Source organism: Notamacropus eugenii, chromosome X (genome assembly GCF_028372415.1).
Source record: "Notamacropus eugenii isolate mMacEug1 chromosome X, mMacEug1.pri_v2, whole genome shotgun sequence".
Classification (NCBI taxonomy): Eukaryota; Metazoa; Chordata; class Mammalia; order Diprotodontia; family Macropodidae; genus Notamacropus; species Notamacropus eugenii.
In genome coordinates this window covers 25,745,049-25,771,826 of record NC_092879.1, presented here as the reverse complement: position 1 = coordinate 25,771,826, position 26,778 = coordinate 25,745,049, and the positions used below count along the sequence as shown (strand labels likewise).

Sequence of the window (26,778 nt, the reverse complement as noted above, 5' to 3'; positions counted from 1 at the left end):
CATTCCCCTTCTTAATAAACTTAGAGGCTTCTAATTGCTTCTAGGATAAAATATAAACTCCTCTATTTGCTTTTGAAGCTCTTCACAACCTGGCCCCAACCTATCTCTCCAGTCTCATTGGACATAACTCTCCTTCCCAAATTCTGTGAACAGCATCTTTCTCCATCTCCAATCTCTGTGCGTTAGACCCAGAATGCATTTCCTTCTCCACACTTCATTCTCACAAAGTACCTTTCTTCCTTTGAGATGCTGCTGAACTATCTAGTGAAGCCTTCCATGATTCTGTCCCATGCCCCACGTTCCCAACTGCTAATGATCTTTATCCCAAATGACCTGTATTTAACTTCTTGGTATAGGTTTGCATTGATTCACTTTATATTTATTTTGTATGTTTATAAATATGCCATTGTTGCCTCCCCCATTAGAATATAAGCTCCTTGTGAGGAGTGATTGTTTCACCCATTGCCTTTATATTCGTAGAACCCAGAATACTGCCTGGAGCATAGGGGGCCCTTAAGAAATACTTGTGTGCAGTGGGTCCCCCTGACTGAGACATTTTTCCCAAATAAGTCATCATGACTGCAGGTGGAGCCTGGGATAAGAAATCATTCCTGAGTAGGGAGAAAGGAAGAGAATACACAGCTTTCCTTAACTAAGTCAAGTCGCTCAGCCCAGATGAATGCCATTCCCACATACTCAAAGGACTGAGCTCTTCAAAAGATCATGGAGAATGGGAAGAGATGTCATAGGAATGGAGAAGGGCAAATACTTTCTTGATTTTCCAAAAAGGGGAGAAAGTGGAAAGAATTTGACTTTGATTCCTGACAAAATACTAGATACAGTGCTCACAAAATGCTCAGATGGTCTCATCAAGGGCAAATCACACAAGGCAAGATCAGAAGAATGCTATCTCTCTAATTTGCCGAGATTTAAGCAAAGCTTTTTTGACAAAGTTCCTCATATGACCCTTGTGAACCATAATGGAAAGACTTGGATGATCCCACATACAGTTAGATGGATGCAGAATGGATTGAATCCAAAGAATCCACAGTAATGGTCTGATATCATCATGAAGAAAGGACTATAGTACAATGGTCCAAGGATTTATGCTGAACCCTGGGCTGTTCAACATTTTTATCAATAACTTGAATAAGGGCATAGATGATATGCTTATCAAATGTGAAGACTGACTCAAAGTTGGGAGAGGTGGTTGACACGGTAGATGACAATCAATGTCAGTCAAAGGAACTGAGAATGTTTAACTTAAGGGGAACATGATAGCTGTATTTGAAAGGAACTGAGGTTCTCTTTGGCTTAGGTGGGACCAATGAACCTAGGGAGGTAAAGGCTAGAGAACTGAAGACTTATAGGGAGGCCATGATCTCTGTCTTCAAGTATTTGAAAGACTGTCACACCAAAGAAGGATTAGCTGTGTTCTACTTTGCCCCAAAGGACAGAACTGGGAACAACTTATCTCTTATACCTCCAAGGAGACAAATTTAGGCTCAACGTCAAGACAAACAACCAATATTCATTAAGGGAAGAGAACCAGCACCTGCTATGGGCTAAACATTGTGCTAAATCATAAAACAATTGCTATCTAAAGTGGAATGGGTCACCTTGAGAGATAATGGTTTCTTCCTCCCTGGACATCTTCAAGAACAAGCTTGATGACTACTTGCAAGGTCTATTAGAGAGAGCATTCTTGTTCAGGTATGAGTTGGACCAGAGGGACTCTGAGGTCTCTTCCAACTCTGAGATTCTGGAATTATTCAAGAAATGACTAGATGACCTTACAGGCAAGGTATCATTTAACCCAGGTAGTTTTTTGGGAGAGTCAATAGCCTTCACGTATTTGGGTTCAGGCTGCATAAACCACTGTTTCAATTGACACTCAGATAAATATAGTTTTCTTGACTGTGGCTCAAGGAGCCAAGGCTTCAACCACTCCTAAGACCTACCTGACTTTGGTGGGTAGGCCTTGAATCCAGAAAATCTTGCAACAGGAGGTGAAATGAATCATCTCCTCAGCATGAGCCTAGCAGTTCAGGGGACTTTGTTTATAACAGCGAGGACTAGTCTTTTAAATTCAAGAGGTGTAGTAGCAACCACACTAGCACATAGGGTGGGCTGCTAGCACAGGTTCTCTGATCTGCTTTTCTAAAGCAAAGACAGTTTCAAAGAGGTCAACAATTTTACTTTAATTACAGATAGGTAGAAAGAAATGAGTACAGAAAATAAAAGCAGAGAAATTAACACAGAGATTCAACAGACAGGGTTCTGTCTGAACAAAGTAATACAACCACCTACATACACCACCAGACTGGGAAAGCACCAACATCTCAGTGTTTGGGGGTGGGGAGGGGGGGTCCCTTAACAAATGGCTATGTAGAGTCTCAACCAGGGAAGAATCAAAAGTGCCTTCTCATGAGTGAGCCCCCAAAGCAAAATGCCAGCCTCTCAGAATATATAAGAAAGACTCAGCCCCTGATTGACTCAGAGCCAGTAGGTACAAAACCTACTTGACTCAGCAGAGTGAATTACTAGGGTTCAGAGGGGATCAATCCTTCAGATGTTCACAATTTAGCTTGAACCTGGGAAACTGAAGGACAAAAAAAAAACAAACCAAAAAACAAAAACCCCACAAAAATCCAACTTTGCTTGTGCTTACAAGGGGCTGGCAGGTTCCTGTTGTATGAACCCTAAAACTTTGAAGGCCCTTATTCCAGGGAAGTAAAGTTGTTGTAAGGAAGAACTGAGTAGCACAGCAGTATAGCTATTCCTGTGTGTCTGTGTTTGTGTTCCTGTTATATAAGTGTCTCTGGAGACATCTTTGTACACTGGGCTGTACTTTGATCCACCTGAAGTCTTGGGTACAGACTATACCAAAGGACTGGACAGGGATGATTCTTTTTCAAAAGGTCAATGACAGTCACATTCTTTACAACACTTCCTGAGTCTGTCACTAGCCAGAGGTTACAGAACCTTGACAAAATCAACTGTAGGCATACCTCATTTTACTGTGCTTTAATATATCATGCTTTACAGATACTGCAAGTTTTTTTGTTTTGTTTTACAAATTGAAGATTTGTGGCAACCCTACAACAAGCAAGCCTATCAGTGCCATTTTTTCCAGATGCTGCAGGCTCATAATATTTGAGAATTTTTCATTATTATTATATCAGTTATGGTGATCAATGTGATCAGCAATCTTTGTGGTTACTATTATAATTGTTTTAGGGTGCCATGAACCACACTCATATAAGATGGTGAACTTAATAGATAAATATTATATGTGTTCTGACTGTTCCTGCTGTTCCCTCCCCCCACCTTAGGCCTCCCTATTCCCTGAATCACAATAATATTGAAATTAGGCCAACTAATAACCCTATGATGGCCTCTAAGTGATCAAGTGAAAGGAACACTCAATCGATGTGGCAAACTTCATTGTTGTCTTACTTTAATAAATTGCTACAGCAGTCCCAACCTTCAGCAGCCACCACCCTGATCAGTCAGCAGCCATCAACATCTGTGCAAGACCCTCTACCAGGGAGAAGATGACAGCTTGCTGAAGGTTCATATGATGGTTAGCATATTATTTTTTTAGCAATAAAGTATTTTTAATTAGGGTATATATATATTTGTCATAATACTATTGGATACTACAGTATAGTGTAGACATAACTTTTATATGCACTGGGAAACCAAAAAATTCATGTGACTTGTTTTATTGTGATATTTGCTTTATTGTAGTGGTCTGGAACCAAACCCTCAATATCTCCATGTCTGTATTTCATGTCATCCTTTCCTTAGCTGAAATCAGAAACCAATCATTCCACTTTCTTATTTCTTCAACTGACATCTTCATCCAACTGTCCCACATTCTTAGGTAACCCAATGCTCTGAGGATATATACATATATATATACATATATATATAAGCTTAGAGGATACCCTATAACTATGAGTACCATCACTAGATATATCCTTGGAAGCAGAGGAGCAGAAGGCTTACCGTGACCTGAAGCATGTGCTGCAGGGCCAAGCAGGTGAAGGTTTGGATCCAATATTCACTGAGTAAAGGGCCTGAGGTGATAACTGTCTCCAGCACTTTTAATATGCGAAATCTGTGCTTGGGTTCTAGTTGCTGTGGGGAAAGGAGAAAGGTAATTCAATCCCTAAAACATTTTAGTTACTGCTGTGCACTTGGCCAGGTGTTAAGACACTGAGATGCAAGATAATTAAGACATAGTCTTTCACAGTAGGATCAAATTGCATATGTGACCTTAATATTAAAGATCATACTATTAAAAAAAGTTAGAAGATAAATAGGTCATATACCTCTCACAGCAATGGGTAGGAGACGTATTCTTAACAAACAAGGAACAGAAGCAATTGTAAAAGATAAAATAGATAGCTTCTGCACAAACAAAATTAATAAGCCTCGGATAAGAAAGGAAGTGATTGGGAAGGGGGAAACAATTCTTGCATCAAATTTCTCAGATAAGGGTTTGGTATCCAAGATATATAGACAACTAACAGATATCTATATAGATCTAGCTATAACTACAACTATATCTATGATCATATATATGATCATATACATAAGACTGTATGTATATAACCAAAAGCCACTCCTCAATAGATAAGTGGTCAAAGGATACGAACATATCTTTAAAAAACTGAAAATTATTAACAGTCACATGAAGAATGCTCCAAATAAATAATAAGAAAAAAGTAAATCAAAAGTCTTCATCTTATACCCTGCAAATTGGCAAAGATGACAAAAAATGAGAATGGTCAGTGCTGGGGTGTGTGTGGGAAGATGGGTACACTAGTGCATTGTTGGTGCAACTGTGAATCAGTACAAGCATCTTGGAAAGCAATTCGGAATTATGTATACAAAATCTTAGAAAGTGGATCTCAACTGAAAATTGTATTCTAATTATTCTAAGAGATATTTGAGGAAAATACCTTTGCAGCCTATGAAAGAATTGGGATTTGGTGAGTTGAATGACTAAACAGGATAAAAATGTAAGCTTAAAGTTTGCCTAGGAAGTTGTTAGGGTCCATGGGAAGGAGGATGCCAGAACTCTGTTACCAACTATTACTGGGATGTTAGCTTTGTATCTTCTACATAAAATAGAAACTCTTCTGCTCAGTTTTTGAAGTCCTTTATAACCTGGTCCCAACCTCACTTTCCAGCCTCAGTGGGCTTCTGCCCCATCATGCATTCTGCCACTCAGGCAAACCAGCCTTCTCTTTAATCCTCACACATGGCACATCATCCCCTTTCTCTTTGTCTTTGCACTGGTCATCCCCCATGCCTGGAAAGCACTGACTCCTCACCTCACCCTCACAGAATCTCTCTTTTTCTTTAAGGCTCAGCTAAAGCCCCACCTTCCATCTTTCCTAATTTCCCCCAACTGCTAGTGCTCTTTGCCCCCAAACTACCTTGTACCTACTATTTTGCATATATTTGTATTTATTAACTTCATATTATGCTTATAGACTTATATATGTGCTCACTGTCTCCTTCATTAGCTTGTAAATTTCACATGAGTAGCTACTGATTCATTCTTTGCATGTGCACTCCCACCACCTAGCCTAGGGCCAAGAACATAGGAGGTGCTGAATATACAAACACTCTGCCCATCTGGACCTTGATAGGGATAGCCTAGGACCCCAAACTGAAGAGCCTAGACCAGCAGCCTTGCTTCTAACCCAGACCCTACAGCCATCATTGAGCTGTAATCACTGTAGAGAAGGGGTCCACCTTCCTCTCCACCATCAACACCAGCTGCTACTCAACTACCATAGATGTATAGGTAGACTCAAGAGCCTCAGGAGTGGTAGCACTCCCCAACTACTGGTCCTACTTCCAAGCCATTCATATCTCATAGTCATCATCCCAGGAGGTACCCCTGCCCCCATCCCCAACGTGGCTTGGCAACTGCTTCTGCAGTTGCATTTCTATGAAGACATAGAAATGAAAGTTCTCTCCATTACGAATGGGTGGGCATGACTTGGGTTGCTTCTCTATTAGTTGGGGTTCAGAACTGGGGTAACTAGGCTTGCCCAGTGGATAGAGCATTGGACTTAGAATCAGGAAGGCTCATCTTCTTGAATTCAAATCTGGCCTCAGAAACTTCTTAGCTGTGTGACCCTGGGCAAGTCACTTTACCTTATTTGCCTCAGTTTCCTCATCTTTAAAATGAGCTAGAGAAGGAAATGGCAAACCACTGCCAAGCAAACTCCAAACAGGGTCACAAAGAGTCAGACATGACTGAAACAAGTGAAAAACAACAACAATAACTGGAGCAAACTGAAACAGTTAACAAAATGAGGGTTCCTTAGCCATGGCATAGAAAAGAGATGGAAGAGATGCTAGAGCACTTAGTTTGACTAGATATGGGCTTCTCTTGCCTCCATACATTCACGTAGGGTTTGGTGACTTCCATCACTACACTACAACCACTTTGGGTTAGCTGCCAAATGGGGTGGGGCAGGCTTTTTATGCCCTCAGGTTTGTTACCAGGAAGCTGGCCAATCAAGTGAAGTTTAGCTTAAGCCTTAGCCCCTAGAACAGACCCGCACAACATGCAGCCCACCAAAGGATTTAGGGTGGCCATAAAAACATGCAAAAGAAAGTGAAGATGTAATGAGTGCTTTGTTCATTCCCTGCTTAATGTGCCTGTAATAGCAAGCACCCTAGCACACCCCAGATGGCTGCTAGCACAGGTGCTTATATCTGCTTTACTAGGAAAGATAGCTATTTAAGGGTCAACAATCTTTTAAAATTATATTCACCAGTTCAAGGGAAAAATCAGCACCCTGAACTTTAGAGAAAATATAAGCAGAGACATAAAGACCAACAGACAGGGCTCTTCTTCCTGAATCAGAGCAATATTGCTATATACTTTATATACATCACTGGATCGAGAGAGCCTTTACATCTGAGCAGTCGGGGGTCTGAACATACATACAGCCATGCAGAGTCTTGACGAGGGAATCACAAGGTCCTTCTCATAAGCAAGCCCTCAAAGCAAAACCTCACCTTGGAGTATATATACACTTCTCAGAGCCAGAAGGCATCACAATCCTTGTGACTCAGTGCCTAATTAGAAATTAGCAAAAGATGTGAAAGCCTTCCTACAAGCAAATGGAAGCTTCCCTTAAGTAAGCTTCCCTTAATGGGCTCTACATGAGGCCTATTAATGGGTGGGGAAAATCTTACATCCCATTAACATTACACAGCCTTAAAACTAGTCACTATTGTGCCCGTCATGTAACTTGGTGGGTGGGTTGCCACTGCACACTCTTTCCTGTTTGTCATGTGACCTGTGGCAACCAACTATCATCAGCCTGTCTCTAATAGTCCATCTGTGGCCTGAAGAGGTTTAGCCTATTTTAATTTTGGCCCCTACCTACTGCCAAGTTGTGTAGGTCTGCCCTGGAGCAATCTAGTCTCTTATATAGCTTTGTCACCTTTCAGAGAAAAAAATTAGGCTAACCCATAGTGGGTGCACCTGAGAATGTTCTTAGATGGTGGTTCTATCATAGCACTAAAGTCCAAATGGTTCACCATCAGAAGCATGGAAATGACATTTAAGAAGGGTCATTACCATATGCTTTGCTGCTGTACCCTAAGACCATAGGATCTTTCTCTCTGACCTACAGCTAAACTCTTCCATGTGTTTTCTCACCCATGTGAGCTCCTTGAAAACATGTATAACATATAAAAAGTTCAAGAGACATAGTTTCTCAGTAATTAATAATTTTATTAATAGTGCTAGTCATTATTGGCATATTATTAATAAAAGGATGGTCATTTGTCAAAAAGACCAGTCATGGAACTCACTAAATACTTATATACCCTTAGAAGAGTCAGTGCTCCTGAAGGTGGAAATCAACTCTGATTGGTTAGCAATTAACGAGAAAATGAATATTATAATGAGAGGTGGGACCTATTCTAATGAGAGTCTGGGGTATAGACTCTGATCACTTAGTTTTAATCAAAAGAGACTTATCTATATTCATATAACCCATTTGACAAAAGGGAAAATCCACATTTTCCCAGACCTGTCTGAGTAAGACACAATGGGCTGGAATCCAGAAATTCACAGAACTTTACCTTCGGACCAGATCTGAGTTCTCCTTCTCAGTACCAGCCCTGCATTTACAGGGGCTGATTTCTGAATGAGAAAGTAGAAAAGGGGGAAAACCTTGGTCCTAATTCAATCACTTCTCTCACAGGGATGTCTGACTTTTCTTTTTATTGTTTCTTCACCACAGCTTTGCACACAGCAAGTGTTTAATCTTTGCTTTTTCATTCATTTATTCATTCATTCACTCATTCAATAACCCTAGAAGATAACTTCTACTATTATTCTCTTTTAACAGTTAAAGAACCTGAGGCAGAGTATTTTCAGAAACAAATACTTGTGGATTTCCACCTAAAATCTAACCCTTCAAATGGAGAGAATCAGTCAACTAACAAATATGTCGTAAGAGCTTCCTCTGGGCATTGAAGGTACAAATGCAAGCCTGAGACAGCCCCTGGCCTTAAGGAGCTCACAATCTATTGGGGAGACATAACAGATAAGCATTCACAAGCTCCATACCAAAGAAATTGAATGTGATTTGGGAGATGGGATATTGACAGTTGGGGGAATTGGGAAAAGGTTCTTGAAGTTCCAAGAGACAGAAGTGAGGAGTGAGAAATGGCATGTTTTGGTTAATGCAAAAAATCTGCCACTGGACCCAGAGGGCTGGGGAACCCTCTCTTTTCACTAAGGGACCTATTTGCTCTGAATCAAGGCCCACAATCTAACTTGGTTCAATCCTGGGGCAGCAGGGCCTTCCTGACATCACACCCCTGCACCACTCACCAACTAATATTTACATAGCACCTACTATGTGCCAGCAACTGTGTTAAGCACTTAACAATTATTGTCTCATTTGATCCTCACAACCACCCTAGATGTAGGTGCTATTATTATCTTCATTTTACAGATGAGGAAATTGAGGCAGAGGTTATTGTTTTTTTTCAATGATTCACCCAGGTTCACACACAGCTAGTAAGTGCCTGAGGCCTATTCTGAACTCAGACCTTCCTAACTACAGGCCCAGCATTTGTACCTCTAGGAGGGAAACACTGGACATGAGCTGCAACCAAAGCTCTAAGTCATTTGTCCCTGGGTGCAGTGGGTAGGTGGCAATTAGCCAAAGAGTGTAATAATATAAGGGGCTGGTAATAATATATTTTCCTGGAGTCTTTTGAATCAAAGCAAGAGGACTTTAAATTAAAAAGAGGGAGGGGAAGAAGCTCACATGAATCTTTTCAAGGGAGCTAGCTGGTGTAATGAGAGCAAGAGAAAGGACCAGTAATCCACAAGAGACAACATCCAAAAAGAGAAGCTCAAATTAAACTCATATGGCTTCAGAAGTACACACACGGGAATAGGATGACTGATGAACCCGGTGCCCTGGAGATCCTACTGCAAGTAAGGCAATGTCTCCTAGGGATCACTGCTAGGAACCTGGGGGATGAGGCCCATGACTAGGATATACCTCCAAGGACAGGATCAGTAATGGGGGAATGGGAAATTGAACTGAATTGGGGGGAGGAGGTTACAGTAGCCTTGTAGAGTAAGAAGATAAGATCTGAAGAAAATCCAGAAGTCAGCAAGAGGAGTATGTGTGTTTGTTGTTCGTTGTTGAAGAAGACCATGCTATCAGAGAAATGATGACATGACTTGCACTTGACTTTGTTTTGAGTGAGGGAGGGCTGTGCAGGTCACCAGCCTCACTTCTCCTCCAGAGCCATCTGAATCCAGTGACCAGATATTCATCAGGATGACTGGAGATGACCCAGGATGAGGCAACTGGGGTAAAGTGACTTGCCCAAGGTCACACAGCTAGTGAATGTCAAGTGTTTGAGGTGAGATTTGAACTCAGGTCCTCCTGACTCCTGCACTGGTGCTTTATCCACTGTACCACCTAGCTGCCCAGGGCAGGGAGAGGAAGAGGGGTAGGGAAGATATGGGGGTGAGGGCAGGGGAGGAAGCAGCAGCAGCCACATTGTCTGTTGCACTAGAGCAGTGATGAAGGAGGGACTGGATTAGCTTGAAGTCTCCTGGAGCCTTCCTCTTCCCAGAGTGGAGCACTGAACACATTTGGGACTTGCTTTAACAATCATTTTGATCTGCAAAGGGAGGAGGAAGCACCCAAAGGGACTGTTCATCTGGATCTGATTCATACCAACCACTCCACCGATTCTAATTCACATCCCCCTTCAAGGAGAGGTAGGATGACCACTTGCTGTAGAGGGTATTTAGCCAGGCAGAAGTTAGACTATTTGGCCTTGGGGGTCCCTCAAATCTTGAAACCTCTGATCCTATTTTTCACTTTGGTCAGGTACTTTAATATCCCCAGGCCTCAGTTTCTTCCTCTGTAAAATGAGAAGTTGGACTGGGTGGCCTCTGAGTTTTCTTTCAGCTCTAAATTTAGGAAGGCCTTGGGCAAGTAACTTCGATCTCTCTGAGTCTCAGTTTCCTGCTCTGTAAAATAATTCCCCTCCCAGAGAGTGGTCCTTTATAATGAAGATTAAAAAAGAAAGGAAAGGAAAAAGAGGAAGAGGAAAAAAAAGTCAGCAAAACAGATCAATACATCAAAAACATCTGAAAAAAATGTCTTTTCCCAGCCCATGAATGTCCCACTCCAGCCTCTGCAGAGAAGCATGAAGGTTCCTTCTCATCCCTCCTCTTTGGCCCCAAGCTTGTTCTTTGTAATTTTGTAACATTCATTTTCGATTGTTTGGTGGTTGTCCTTTCCATTCACAGTGTGGTAGTCTTTGTGTATATTGTTTTGACCACATTTGTTCTTGTCCTGGCCCTGGGAATGATTCTTTTCCCTACTGGATTCAACCTCAATCCAATTCAATAGACTTTTATTAAATTTCTACCATATGAGAGGCCTAGGGTCAGGTCCTGGATATACAAAGACATATGCCACAGGTCTTAGTCTCCATGAGCACAATCTAATGGAGGAAAGACATGTACATGTAATCTGAGTCCCTAGACTCGAGTTACATACACAAGTGAGCAAGAACATTGTGAGGATGGATTAAGGCAGAGTGTGATGAGAAATATGAGGAGGGTGAGGTAACTTTCATCTATAAGGGTCAGGTACAGAAAGCTTCATAGAGAAGGTGATGCTTGAGCTAGGCTTTGGATGAAAAGAGTGACACTCTAACAGCTGAAGACAGGGGTGGGGGTGTCCTTTCCAGGCGTGGGGCCTGGCATGGGCAATGGCACAAAGATGGAGGAGCGTATATGAAAAGAGAGGCCTAATAGGGTGGGGAGTCAGAATGCAGAGGGCTTGAATACCAGGGTCAGAAGTTTATAGTTTGTCCATTAAATGATGGGAAGCCATTCTTAGAAGGGTGTCATAATAAATCTAGCTCCTATTTGTAAAGCATTTTCTTCCCCCAAAGCTATCAGATGAGTAGTATAAGTATAGTACTAGTATCCCTATTCTTGAAATGAGGAAGATGAAGTTCTCAGAGGTCAGGTCATTTGTCCATGTTTACATGGTTGGTAGAGAGATGGGTCTCCAACTCCACTGTACAACACACTGCGTGATCAGAATGATGCCAGGCAACTGAGTAGAAGATGAATTGGAGAGGAAGAGGCTGGATGTAGGGGAACCAGCTAAGAGGCTATTACAGTCATCTAGATCAGAGATGATGAAGGTCTGGTAAAGACAAGATGTGGAGATAGGATCAACAAGCCTTGGCAACTGATTAGATATTTAGGAGGGAGGGAGATGGAAGGGCCAAGGATGACTGGATGACTGGAAGGATAGAGAAATTTGGAGAGGCAGAGTCAGGGATAAATCTCACTTGGAATACAATGAATTTCCCAATGTTGTTGTTGTTGCTGTTGTTCAGTTGTGTTTGACTCTCCATGACCCCGATTGGGGGTTTTTGGTAAAGATACTGGAGTGGTTTGCCATTTCCTTCTCCAGTTCATTTCACTGATGAGGAAATTGAGGCAAACAGGGTGAAGTGACTTGCCCAGGATCACACAGCTGGGAAGTATCTGAGGCCAGGCTAGAACTCAGGAAGAAGTCTTCCTGGCTCCAGGCCCAGCACTCTATCCACTGCAGCGGCACCTAGCGGCCTTACTTTGCCCACTGTTACAGAAGATAAAATAGAGGCTCTAGAAGAAATGACTGGTCCAAAGTCATTCAGAACATTTGGAAAAGAGCTAGGATAGAAATATCTACATTGACTATCCTAGCAGTAAAACTCAAGAAGAAAGAATGTTATCTATACAGGTGAGTGTGAGTACAAACACATGGTCCAGCTTCCACATGGCCATGAAGTATCATCTTGGCTATAATGATGCAAACCCCTTTGGGGTTTCCTAAGCACTTTTACCTCAATACCTCCCCTTGCCATGAGCTAGGTATTATATCATTATCCCCATTTTACAGGAGATGAGGCCCAGAGAGAAGAGATGATTCAATGCAGGTTATACAACTGATAAATAGCTAGGATTTGTGCTCTACCTAGGTCTCCTGGACTCCAAACCCAGCACTCTTGTATAATGCTGCCCAGCCTCCTCCAGACTCCTCCAGGAACCTGAGTCCTCCTCCACATTCCCAGGTCTAGACCTACCAGCTCTCTTTGGTGAGGACTTTGTCTCACTTTGACCCCTCCCTAGGCCCTTGTCCATTCAAGCTCTGAGTAGGGGGGCGATCCCCTGCTGGACTCACTTGCTGAATAATAGGACCATTTCTCCCACTCTGTCTCCCCCAGGACATTTCCTGAGGGAGCAGATCAGACTGTTTGCTCCACCAGAGCCCAGTACTCTGTGGGACCTGGCTGCCTGAGGACACGGGGAACAGTACCTCTTCATTTTCTTGGAGAAATTGTTGGATTGATGTCAGCACGATGCAATGATGATTCTGTGCCATAATGCAAAGCTTTAAGATTGAGGCTTTCACTTGGCAACATTTCTTCATTCCAAGAGATTTGAGGATATTGAAACAGATGGCTAAGGGAGGGAAGGAAAGGAGACAGTATATAGAACCATAAAATGACAGTATGTCTCCCAAACCCTCTTCTTTTATGGTTAGAGAAGGGAAGGTACAGAGGGCAATCAGTCAGTCAGCAAACATTTAATAAGCACCTACTATGTGCCAGTCACTGTACAGAGCACTGGGGATACAAAGAATGGCACAAGACAATCCCTGCTGTCAAGGAGTTCCCAGCGGCTCATAGTCACAAAGTGGTTAATGGCCAAGCTGAGACTCACTGCCCTATTCTGTGCCTCAGTTTCCTCCTGTGTAAAATGAGGGGGTTGGACTAGATGGTCCCTTGTAGTTCTAAAATCCTATGGCCTAGAAGTGGCCAAAACTATAAAATCATAAAATGTCAGAGCTGGAAAGGACCTCAGAGATTATGTAGTCCAATGTCCCCATTGGGCAAACAGGAAAACTGAGCCCCAGATAGGAGAGATGACCATAGAACATGGGCAATAAAGCTGGGACTAGAAGCCAGATCTCCTGTCTAGTGTTCCTTCCATTATACAGCATTATCTCTATGAGCCCTTCCCAGATTCTGGTGGACCTCTCCCCCTTCCACCTGTGGTAATTCCAGGAGGACTTTGGTTTCAGCCAAATGATCCCTGCTAGGCTGGAACTGACCCATACTGGTTTCTGCTCTCCTTGTTCCCAGGGGCATTTCTGAGGAGACTCTAGAAGACTGAAAAGTCTTCACAACCCAGTGGAATGAAGCTCAAATGATAGATGTTTCAGGCACCACCAAGCTCGGTGGGGAGTTATTTGGGGGCAAAGGAGCATTCCTGATACCTTTCCATCCCCAAATCACATTACAGAGGTAGCTGCCTACTGCCTACCCATAAGACTTTGAGGACAAACTTGCTGCAAACTAGGAGCAGCCAGCAATGCTCAACTGACATATTGTTACAGGATTTAAAAGCTCAGGACTCTGGATAATGGGTGAGAGGTGGGAGGGGGACCTTCCTAGCCAGAGAGTGACTGCTGGGTGTCCCCCCAGAGTCTCTACCTGCCTATGACTCCGTGATCCTGTCAGCAGTGAGCCCCAGGCCTTTCCAAGCACTCACTCATTCTCCATCAGGGGCTCATTCTCACCTGCATTTCTGGTTTCTTCAGTAAAGATCCCTATCTTCATCAGCCCTGATTCTACCTGGGACTTCCTGGCCTTTTGGAAAAAGAAGACCCAGCAGCATCCAACGTCAGAGCAGATGGAGTCTTTGGAATTGCTTGTGAGCACCGCCTTGGGTTCTCCCTGACAATGGGGAAAGATCTTAGGTGGCCATGGCTGGGAAAGCGTACACACGCTCTTGCTCCTTGTTGACAGGTCTGACCGGCTGCAGGGGCTTTCAACTTCCAGGTCCTTGGTTGCATCAAAGTTCTGCAGAGAGGGACTTCTAAGGTGAGAGACTAAGGACCTGCAATTAGAAAAAGAATCAGAATAACAATTCACATGTTTATAGCATTTTCCTCCTAACAACCCTGGAAAGCAGGGAGTAGAAGTCCCAATTTTACAGATGGGGAAACTGAGACTTGGAAAGGTGGTTGTTGTTACAACTACTGCTACCACCACTATCTAGTAAATGTCTGATCAGAAATAGAGAGGTGTCAGTCATGTATCAAAAGCAAAAGAAAGGAACAGACAGCCAAGGGCCACATTGGTTTTATAAGGTTAAAGATTCAGAAGACATCCATTGGTTAGATCCACTGTGGAGTGCTCATTAGAGGCTCCTAATTCTAGAGCTGGAAGGAAGGGACTCTAGAGGCCATCAGATCCCAAATTCTCATTTTACAGGGAGGAAACCAAGGTTCATGGAGAAAAGCAGTAGACTTGGCCAGGGTCCAGCAGCTTGTGTCTGGGGATAAGATGTGGATGGTTTGCCATCTTTACCATTGCAGAGTTAGAGTCAAAAAATATGGCAAGTATGAGGACATCTGTCCTTTGCTATGACCATCACAGGTCCATCCCAAGGGCTCTCTGCATGACCTTGTGCACGGGCAGTCATGGTGATGAACAGGACTGCTTGTCAGGGGAGAAACTGAAGATTTGACTGGTGAGAGGTGGGCAGGGAGAAAGGGGTAACCAGAAGAGACACAGAGATGCTGTGCTTTTGTGGCACTGGGGAGGTGGCACCAAAACAAGGGAGGATTGTACAAAGACTTCCTGGCCTCACCCGAAAAGGTACATTGCTGTGTACTAGGGGTCATGGAGATCAGCAGAGAGCTGGGGGAGAGGGGGAGGGGAGAGAAAGAGGGCAGGGGGAGGGAGAGGAAGGAGAAGTGAGAGAAGGAAGGAAGAGGGATAGAGGGAGAGGAAGCCAAAGGCGAGAGAGAGGGAGGGGAGAGAGGGAGTGAGGGAGAGAGGGAGGGAGGGAGGGAGGAGAGAGAGAGAGAGAGAGAGAGAGAGAGAGAGAGAGAGAGAGAGAGAGAGAGAGGAAGGGGAAAGGAGAGAGAGAAGGAGAAAGGGAAAGGAGGAGGGAGATGGGGAAAAGGAGAGAGAGAGAAGGGGGAAGGGGAAAAGAGAGAGAGAAATTAAGAGAAAGAAAGAGAAGGGAAAAGGAAGAAAAGGGAAGAAAGGAAGAGGGGGATAGGGAAGAGAGCAAGAGAGAGAGACCACCATGGCCACAACCCATCCCCCTTCAAGGGGAGGCAGGCCAAGCCAAGACTTGAGGAAAGTGGGACGGGAGCACAAAGGAGCCCTCAGATTCAAGACTGTGACTCAGTATTTATAGGCTTCTTGGGAATGAATGTTTGCTCAAGCTCAGATTTCTATTTGGTTTCTCTACTTTTAATAAAAATCTTTCTATGTAATATTGTGACATATAGGTGGAAAGTAGTTTCCAAGGCGGGGGCCAAGAAAGTGAGGAAATTCTTCAAGGTATACCTAGGCCCTGTGTGTCTGATACATGGGTTCCTTCATCATCATCATCACCTCCATTTCTACAGCATTTTAAGGTTTATAAAGTATTTTCTTTACAACAAGGCTATATAAGACGGCATAGCTATTATTCCCTAATTTACAGAAAAGGAAACTAAGTTTTAGGTTAGTAGTTTTAGTAATACTAACAGCTCACATGTCTTGGTGTCTGGAATACTTTCTTTAGGGAAGGGAAGGGGTGTGCACTTGTGCGCGCCGCACATGTGTATGTGTGTGTGTGTGTGTGTGCATGCATGCGTGCATGTGTGTGTTTGCAGATAAGGAAACTGAGTTCAGAAAAGGGAAATGACTTGTCCATAGTCACATAACTAATTAGCATATAACTAGTCAAATAACTAATTGGGACTCTAAACCAGATCTCCTGCCTCAGGTCTACTGCACTTTCCACTAAACCTCAGCTACCATAACAGTAATACCTTTAACAGCCAGATGCCTACTTACTTAAAAAAATGCTTATTGAGTGATTGATGTGACGCATACGTCTCACCTTTTACTTTATAAAGCATCAATACACACAATCTCATTTGAGCTTTACAATATTCCTGTAAGGTCGGGAGGGCAAGGATTGTAATCGTATTTTGCAGAAGGGAAAACTGAGGCTTAGAGAGGGAAAGAGGCTTGTACTTGGCTGTGTGGAGGGGAAGAGAGGAGTCATGTCTAGGCCAGGTACTGGAGGTGGGAGAGGCTTAGGATAATGAGCCTAACTGGTGAGCCTAGGGGCCCCAAATTCAGTAAGAGATTAGCCCCCCTCTTCCCTCTGGAACTCCATCTTCCACTTTAGCTCCACCTAAAAACTTAGCCTCCCTCTACCCCATGTCCAGAATGTGAGGCCCCCATACCTGCAGTTAGAAGGTGGATCCTTAGCACTCTCTCCAAGGCTTAGCCCTGAACAAAAGAGCTGAATGAATTCCCGCTTCCCCTTATACCCCTCAAAATGCAAGACAGGCACCAAAGTAAGTTTAAAAAAAATAAAAATCAAGAAAAAAGGAAAGAAAACTGAATAAGGAAAAACCTTACTGAAAACTAAATCAAAATTTGACAACCATAAAAATGAATGACCATCATAAGGTGAAAGGAAGGAAGCCAACAGCTCCAGAAAATGAGGAGAATATTGCCAGGGATGCAATTCAACCCCAAGAAATGATTAAAAAACAGCTGTAAGAAACCCCAGAGTACTTCAGGAACTCTTTGTTGAGTTGTATTGAAGACATAAAGAAAGGAAGAAATAAGAATTGGGGGGGGGGAATGATTGAAGTGAAAGCTCTCAATGAGGAATTCATAAAGGCAAGTGAAAGGGAGAAAATGGACTCTTTCGAACAAAAGGTGGCAAGTTCACTAAGGCAGAAGGCAATCTGAAAAAGAGATTGGTAGATTTGGATTCCAAACTCCAAAATGAAGAAGAATCCTCCTCCTACCCCTCTATGACTTGGGATAACCACCCTAAGGAGCTTGCCCCAGTCATACAGCTAATAAGTGTGAGATCTGGGATTTGAACTCAGCTCCCTGACTCCAAGCCTCTATCCATTTGACCACTCTGCCTTTCTAGAGAAAAAATATATATAAAAGCAAAATCAAAAGACAACAAAATTGGAGGAATGCTTGAGATCTCTACAAATCAAACCAATTGGCCTTGAAGACAGATCATGGCAAGACAACTCAAGGAATATTAGTCTCCCAGCAATATAAATGGTAAACCAAAATACTGAATAATATGCTCCAGGAAATCATCCTAGAAACTGCCCAGGAGTTTTGGAAACAGAGAGTAAAGAATAGATCAATAGAATCCACAGGATGTTGGCAGAGGACTCTGAGCTCACCTCATCCAGAAATGTAGTTTCCAAAATCCTGAGCTTCAACATTAAAGAAAGAATCTTGCAAGTAAGTGGGAGCATGTCTTTTACAAATGAAGGGGAAAAATCAGTCCAAACCATGCAAGACAATTTGGCAACTGAAATAAATTAAAGATTGGTATATGATACTCCAGAAAAGCAAAGGAAATCAATTTGTATGGCAAAATAATATTTCCTAAGCCATTAGAATACACTACAGTCTAATAAAACCAAGCTGAACCTTAAATGAAAAAACATGGTTTCAACTGGTGTGAGGCATTTGAACCTCATCACCCCTCCCATCACCCAATCAACTTGATGAAATTACAGGGAGGTGCCCTTTCTTTTTTATTTCTTTTTCTTTTCCTTTTTGGAGGTCTGCTTTATGACAATGTCTGTTCCCTATTCTCATCACAAAATTGAGCCTATCAATGAAGCTCAGTGTTCTAAGCGTCTCTCCATGATGGTCAGTTGCAGAGAAGGTGCTAGCCTGCATTGGCAGAGGGAGACAGCACAGTTCCCAGCCTGACGGTCCTCTGCCTTCTTTGTATTACACCCTCAATCTGGCAATCAAGCTGGAGAAGCCTAGGGATTCCTTCTCAGAATCATGTTCTTAAATGCACATAATAAAATACAGAGGAAACCAATCACACTGGAACAATTAACCAAATAGTTTTAAAAACAAGGTTAAGAACTCCTGCCTTCTCTTATGGTGAGATCACGTAAGATTCTTTGATAGATTCCACCATAGAAAGTCTCTGATTATTAATATTCAGGAAGTTATAAAACATGGAGACAGATGCTTACCAAAGGAGCCCATCAGTGTCATGGAGTATGTCCCACACAGAGTCCAAATGGAAGAGGGGTTCCCTAGAAGCAGTGAGGTTCTCCTCTGTAAAATGAGGGGGATTCGACTAGATGGTGTCTAAAGTCCCTTCCAGCTCTAGATATAGAATCCTATGTATGACCTTGGATAAGTCCCTTCCCCTCGCTGCACCTCAGTTTCCTTCTCTGTAAAATGAGGGCATTTGTTCTCTGTAGTCCCCTCCAGCTTGAAATCTATATGCCTATGACACCAAGGTGGATGCAGACTTTTAAAAAGGCCATTGGATTGGATGATAAGAGAGAGATTGATCAGGCTGCTGCACATTTGTAGGCCTTGCCTCCCATATGTTAGCTCTCCATAATACTGGTAAGTGTCAGAGGTGGGATTTGAAGGCTGGTCCTCCTAACTTCAAGTCTAGTCCTTTATTCTCTGTATCAGTGGTGACAAACTCAAATAGAAAGCATGCCTGTAGATGCAAAGTGACTTAGAAAACCACAAATTAACATTATCTATATTTTATTGTATTTTTATTTATTTTGTTAAACATTTCCTAATTACATCTGAATCTGGTTTGGGCCTCACTGGGGAGCTTTGCTGGCCATGACACTTGTTCCCCACTCGCTGCTTCAACAGCTGCTTGGTAAGCCAGAGTTTCTTCCAGGCTTAGAGGAATGTACTTCATCCAAAAGCATTCTGAGGCCTATCATTTGAGACCAAGGACCAAAAGACTATGTCCCTCAAATATCCTTTGATAAATTTGGCTTCAGATTTATGAAAAGAGAAGGAGAAAAAGAGAGAGGAAGGGAGGGAGGAGAGAGACAGAGAAAGAGGCAGAGAGAGAAAGAGAGAGATGGGAAGAGAGACAGAGATGGGGAAACAGACAGAGATATGGGGGAGAAAGGGAGAGATTGAGGAAAGCAGAGACAGAAACAAGATCATTGGTAACCAGTGATGAAGCAGTTTAAGCAGAGTGGAGAAGGCAGAAATTAGATTTACAAAAGGTTGAAGAAAATGGCGCATTGTGAAAAAATGGAGGGAATGAGCAGGAATGGCCTTTTCAAAAACTTTAGCAACAGAGAGGACAACTATGAAACAGCCCTTGTCCTCAAGGGGTTTACATTCTAGGGGGAAAACAACATGCCCCCCCCATAAGTATATACAAGATAAATAAATAATCAGGAATTAGTAGTTAGGGGTGAGGGGGGAAAGCATCAATTTAGAGCTAGAAAAGATCTCAAAGGTTAGCAAATCCAACCCCCTCACTTTACAGATGAGGAAACTGAGGCAGAGACAAAAATAACTTGGCTTAGGGTCACATAGCTAATAAGTGTCTGAGGTACAATTTGAACCCAGGTCTCCCCTATCCCAAGTTAGGCGCCCTGTGGATGATGATACAAATCTCTCTCAGGGCTATTTAAGGTTTCATGCAGAAGACAGCACTTGTGATCACCAAGGCTTCACCTCTCATCTGTAGTACTTGGCTTCTCATTTCCAGGATTTAGTTGATCATCTCTGGTGGTCAGTCCCTTCATTCCCTAATATTCAGTAGTCCTCAGGAAAAATCCCAATTTTTTGAGAGACCCTGGAGACAGAAGGACATAGGTTCCAGGCCTGGGTTCACCTTTGACCCACAATGTCATTGTGCCTCTGGACAAGGTACTTAATTTCTCAGTGCTCCAGACAGCATACTAAAAACATCAGACACAGAGAAGATGCCAGTCTCCATCAGTAAAGTGATTTTCGTCCCCAGACTTACCCCTGATCGCACACCCACAAGGCAGGTATATGAGGAATGCAGGGGGCAGCAGAGAGCTGTGCAGGTCCACCTAGTGGGCACCAGCACTCTGCCATGGACACACCAGCAACATCCTCCAAAAGGAGGCTAGCATTTGGAAAGGGCACTTAGCCAGCAAATGTCCTCCCTTTGCCCTCTTTCTATAGGAGCACCATCAGCACTGAACTGATTCCCAATCCCAACCTAGTCCCCTTCACACCCTTCCAGCTCATTGGCCATGGGGTGATATGAATGATTGGAGACTTGGAAAAGAGATCCTATCTAGAAAAGTAAAAGGAACTGGGATTAGTCAGTAGAAGAATTTGGGATTCAACAATGGTCTTCAGGGAGTAGTGTGAGCCAGTGGAAAGTACACCAGGCTGGAAGCCAAGAGATCAAGGATTTAGCCTTGGCTTTGCCACTACCTTTCTGTGTGATCTTGGTCAAGTAATTTCCCTTCTGGCTCTCACTTTACATTTGATGACCTCTAAAGTTCCATCCACATCTAAATAAGCAACATCCAATTAAAAGAAACTGAAAAACTTTTGTACAAATGAAATCAATGCAATCAGGATAGGAAGGAAAGCTGTTGATTACCCCTTCCCCTATCTTTCCATCAAATAGCTCAAAAAAAGGTCTAAAATCCAAGACAAATAGAGAACTAATGAAAATACATAAGGCCAAGTCAATAAGGCAACCTCTTTTCCAGCAGAGACCCGATGAAATGGAATGAAGATTACACACAAGTAAATGGTCTCTGACTGTATCAGCAAAGGACCCCAGCACACACAGGAGGGCCTGCTGTACAAGTTCTTAGATCTGCTTTTCTAAAAGGACAGCAACTTTTGAGGGGTCAGTAATCACTTTTAATCAAGTACATATATCATTCACTTAGTTCAGGGGAAAAAGTCAGCACCCTGAACTTCAGAGAAAATACAAACAGAAATTACAAGCAGAAATAACAAACAGAAAGACCAACAGACAGGGCTTCCAACTGACTGACCATAAACAATACATACATCATTACCAGAGAGAAAAGCACCAACATCTGGGGTTTCAAAGCTGGGGGGCTTCTTAAAAGGGCTGCCCAGAGTCTAGTCTGGCACATGGACCTTCTTCCAAAAAAAAGCCTCAAAGCAAAACCTCACTTCAGAGTACATATACTCTTTTCAGGGCTGGAGGGCACAACCCTTGTGACTCTGTGCCTCATTAGAAATTAACAAAAAGTGTTGAGGCCTGTTAATAAGCAGGGAAGATCTTTAACTCTTCCCCCCACCCACCATGAACCTTACATTAACCTTACACTGACTTTGAGGATTGTTGGGGAGATGATAAAGGGGTGGGCTTGGAGTCTCTTCCCATGGGTATCTTGAAGAAGACCATAGATTCCCCTTTGGTTTAGATTTGGTAATCATCTTGGAAGGCAGGAGATTGGATTAGAAAACCTTTGGAGCTTCTGTCAGTCCCAAAAGTTTATATCTTTCTGGAATGAAACCCTTCAACACAAAGAGTAAGAGGTGAGGGTTACCTGCTATGTTGAGCCATCCAGGCTAGGTTCCAAACTTGTTTTTCTCTGAATGAGGGGGAAACAAAGATCTCATGCCCTCCTCCTGCTCCTAATCATCCTAAATGAGCCTGCCCTGCCCACTTGGTCTATTCTTTGTTCTGTTCTGATTCTGACATCACTTGTGATGTCATAAACTCCCTTGAACAGAAGGTAACTCAGGAGCAAGAGGACCCACCCATTGGCAGGACAGCCCTAGTAGTTCTCAGAATCTTCAAAACTTGGATCTTTCCTCTGTTACTTTTGGGAATGGGACAGAAAAGGACCAAAAATAAGTCCAACAAACATGGTCATCTCCTTCCCTTAGTCAAAACACCTCCAGTGTCCAGATCTATATACAGAAGGTATTTAATCAGTGTCTGTTGAATTGTATTGTCATTAAGCTGAACTCATTTTTCTAAGCTCTTTATAATGTTTACCAAGTTCTTTCCTTGAAACAAGATAGAGAGAGGCAAAAGACAAACATTTTTAGCCCTTGTGGACCCAAAAGAGAATAAGGGTAAAGGTCTGTGACCTGCAGGGGTGGAATTCGTGGTGAGGCCTAGTGATTCTAAGGCCCAGCCAGCCCTAGCCCCCTCCTCACACTGCTGCCTCCAAAAAGCCTGAGTTCCAACATGGTTTCTCAAACCTTCAGGAAGTTTTGGAAGGTATCCAGGAGGCCTGTCAGCAAGGTATGGCCTTACACACAGGCATATGTGCTGGAGTCTGAGGTTTGTTTGAAATGGTATTCCACTACCAGCCCTATATCTCCCTGAATGGTGTCCAAAAGTCTACCCTTAGTGAGAGTCAGGTAGTCTACCTCCTAGGGTAGAAGAACATTGGAGGAACTCTAATTACTTTTCAGTGTGAATGAGTTTATCAGGATTCTCTGTGAGACGTGAGACAACTCCTGTCTTGTCCTGTCCTGCACAGAGTATCCCCCTCCCAACACACACACAGATAGACACACACAGACACACACAGACACAGACACACACAGACATAGAGACACACATACAGACACAGACACACACATACACACACATGTACACACAGACACACAGACACACACACAGACACCAGACATGGAAGGAAGGTCAGGCAAGGGAATCCTCTGGACTTGACCAGTGATCCTGTCAGTTTGTCCTATTAACTCAGTCCAGCAATTAGGATCCATGATCTGGAGCTAATCTAATGTCTTCATTTTACAGAGGAAGAAACCGAGGCTCAGAGAGAGACAGGGACTTACCCAGGATCACCCAAGTGTTAGAGGTTTCTAGCTGGCCCTCTTCCACAGGGCTGTAATGAGATATTCTTGAGTTTGGGCCAGGACTGGACTTCTCCTGGAACCTCTTCACACACGTTAGGGTTAATCCACCCTTCCTCTGTTACCAAGTTCAGGTAGAATCCCTGAGCCAGGGAGGTTGGTGGGCAGCGGGCAGGTGACATTTAGTTTCCTTGTCTTTTCCCAGGCTGTGAGCCATCCCTAGAAAGCATCCCATCCCCATGGAATGACTTTTGGCAAGGCTGACTCAAGTCAGGTGCCACATTCTATATGAGACCTGTCTGAATGTGTCTTTGTCCTTCGTTGCTGAAGAAGACCATGCCATCAGAAAAAATGATGACATGACTTGCACTTGACTTTGTTTTGAGTGAGGGAAGGCTGTGCATGCATGTCACCAGTCTCACTTCTCCTCCAGAGCCATCTGAATGCAATGACCAGATATTCATCAGGATGACTGGAGATGACCCAGGATGAGGCAATTGGGGTTAAGTGACTTGCCCAAAGTCACACAGCTAGTGAGTATCAAGTGTCTGAGGTGAGATTTGAACTCAGGTCCTTCTGACTCCTGCACTGGTGCTCTATCCACTGCACCACCTAGCTGCCAATAGAATATATGCTTCTTGAAGGCAGACACCTCCAGGGGGCCTGTGCATTCACAGTGCTTGACACAAAGTAGATAAAAAGATGGGACTCATTGGAAAAGACCGTGATGTTGGGAAAGATTGAAGGCAAAAGGAAAAAAGGGGCAGCTGAAGATGAGATGGCTAGATCACGGTGTCATGGAAACAACACCCATGAGCTTGGACAGACTTCAGGAGATAGTGGAGTGTGATGTGGCATGCTACGATCGATGGGGTCATGAAGAATCAGGCAGGACCAAAAGACTGAATGATAACAACAACAAAATGTTGGTTGAATTCAGCTTCAATTGTTCCACCCAGTCTTCACGAAATAGAAAAATGGCAGAGCCGGGAGGGACGTTAGAGCACAGGCTGTGAGATTTGGAGGAGACCTTAGAACACAGAATTCTAGAACTGGGAGGAGTGTAGACCAGAGAGTCAGGATGGGAGGAACCAAAGAAGAGAGATTGGAGGAACTGAAAGGAAAAACGCAAAAGAGAGAATGTCAGAGCTCTCAGGAACTTCAGGGCACAGAATGTAAGAATTGGAAGGAGCCTTACAAGACAGAATTTAGAACTGAGGAGGGACTGGAAGACACACAGTGCTCCAGCTGGGAGGGACTTTTGATTAGAGACTGTCAGAGCTAGAAGACAACTGAGGGCAGAGAATATGGGAACTGGGAGAAACATACAGCTTCAGAGCTGGAGGGGACCTTAGGATACAGAAGGTCAGAGATCAAAGGGCCCTTATGACAAATGGGATGTCAAAAGAATGTCAAAGCTGGGGGAGACACTAGAACACAGGATACAGAGTTGGAGACTTAGAACAAAAAAATCTCAGAGTAGGAAGGGGCCTTACAACATAGAACGTCAGTGCTGGAGAGACCTTAGAAGGTGGAATATCAGCGTAGAGAGGGAGCTTAGAACAAGCAATGCCACAGCTTGGAGGGGCCTTAGAAAAATGAATGTCAGAGCTGGGAGGGACCTTAGAATTGGGAATATTAAAGCTGAGAGGGGAATCAGAGGAAATTTAGTCTAACCTCCTCAATTTTACTAAACAGGAAACTGAGTTCCAGGGGGCTGAAGTGATTGCCCTAAGATCACACATAGGATCCTAGACTTAGATCAATCAGGGTCCTCTGAGACCATTGGGTCCTACCCTTTCTTTTATATGGGAGGAAATTGAGACCCAGGAAGGGGGAGTGACTTGTCTAAGGCCACACATAGCATCAATCAATAAACATTTACTGAGTCTACCGTGTGTCAGGCACTGGACCAAAAGCTGAGGATAAAGAAAGAGCCTTCAAGGAGCTATCTAAAGAGGGAGACAGTATGTAAACAAATATATACAAGCAAGCTCTATAAACAGGAAATAATGAACAGAGGGGAGGCACTGGAATTAAGAGGGGTTGGGGAAGTCTTCTTGCAAAAGATGAGATTGTAGTTGAGACTTAAAGGAAGGCCTGGAGGTCAGAAGTCAGAGTTAAGGAGTCCAGGATGACTACCTAGGATGAGAGCCTCAGAGGCTGGGAGGTGGGTGGTACCCTTTACAGCGATAGGGAAGGTGGGAGGCAGGAAGGATTTAAGGGAAAGATAATGAGTTCCATTTGGGACAAATTGAGTTTAAGATATCTTGTTGTTCAGTCATGTCCGACTCTTGTTTCTCAAGCTCATTTTAAAAATAAGGAAATTGAGGCAAACAGGGTCAAGTGACTTGTCCAGGATCACACAACTAGGATGTATCTGAGGTGGGATTTGAATTCACAAAGAGTCTTCATGACTGGAGGTGTAGGCCTCTATCCATGGCACCACCTAATGTCCCTCAAGATGTCTACTGGAGCCTAATTCAGGTTGTTGTGTTTGTCCTTTGTTTTCGAAGAAGACATCAGAGAAAAGATGATATGACTTGTACTTGACTTTGTTTTGAATGAGGGAGGGCTGTGCAAGGTCACCAGCCTCACTTCCTCTCCTGGGACATCTGGATCTAGTGAGCAGATATTTATCAGGATGACTGGAGATGGCCCAGGATTCAATGGGAGACCTTGGCTTTTCAGCTATTCAGTTCGAGGGAGGCAATGCCCATTGAGTGAATAGGCCTGTTTAAGAGGAATGGCCCTTTTCATAAGCAAAGGAAAAAAAAAGTAAACCCAAGTGGGAGGGAAACAGAAAGTGTTACTAGTGATAATCACTCTAAGGCAGGACCTATTGTTGTCAAAGCTATGGGTTTCAGAGTGCACTGGAGTTAAGGTTTTGAGAGACGGAAGAAGGAAGGATGGAAAGAAGGAAGGAAGGAAAAAAGGGTGGAGAGAAGAAAGGGAGGGAAGGAAGGAGGAAAGAAGGAAGGAAGAAAAGGAGGGAAGGAAAAAAGGAAGGAAGGAAGGAAGGAAGGAAGGAAGGAAGGAAGGAAGGAAGGAAGGAAGGAAAGACATCTAGCCACTAAACCCCAAGCTGGGTCCCCATTCAGGCAGCTAGGTTGACTCACAGGTCTGTGTTTGTCCTTCATTTTCAAAGAAGACCATGACATCACGGAATGGTGACATGACTTGCACTTGACTCTGTTTTGAGAGAGGGAGGAAGGGCTGTGTAAGGTCACCAGCCTCACTTTCTCCTCCTGAATCATCTGGATCCAGTGACCCATCTAATTGAAGATGTCTACTGGACTCTAATTCAAGATGTCTGACAGGCAGTTGGAGACACAAGATTGGAGGACAGCATTGGTTGGGGCAGGAGAGGTAGACTTTTTTTATGATCAGCATGGGCACAGCAATGAAATCTAAGAGAAGTGATGAGGTCACCAAGCGAAGTAAGAGGGAGAAGGTTGGACCAGACTGTGAGGGATACTAATGGTTACATTAGCGATATGGAGATTTCAGTAAAAG

At 43.4% G+C, this 26,778-nt stretch overlaps 1 protein-coding gene across 2 annotated transcripts in view; it reads right to left on the bottom strand.

Annotated features, from left to right (window-relative positions):
• The window catches only part of LOC140515181 (maestro heat-like repeat family member 5), a 127,020-nt gene extending 104,890 nt beyond the window's left edge, over positions 1–22,130 (bottom strand). Inside the window, exons 1-4 of one of the 2 annotated variants that reach the window (XM_072625733.1) lie at positions 21,981–22,130; positions 14,184–14,503; positions 12,918–13,063; positions 4,015–4,146 (exon numbers count right to left, since the gene is read on the bottom strand). In XM_072625733.1, the coding sequence (XP_072481834.1) occupies positions 4,015–4,146; positions 12,918–13,063; positions 14,184–14,503; positions 21,981–21,997 (615 nt within the window). In that variant the 5' untranslated portion in view covers positions 21,998–22,130. The remainder of the gene's footprint in view (positions 1–4,014; positions 4,147–12,917; positions 13,064–14,183; positions 14,504–21,980) is intronic. The other variant, XM_072625732.1, reaches the window with a different exon arrangement.
• Positions 22,131–26,778: the final 4,648 nt, after the last annotated feature.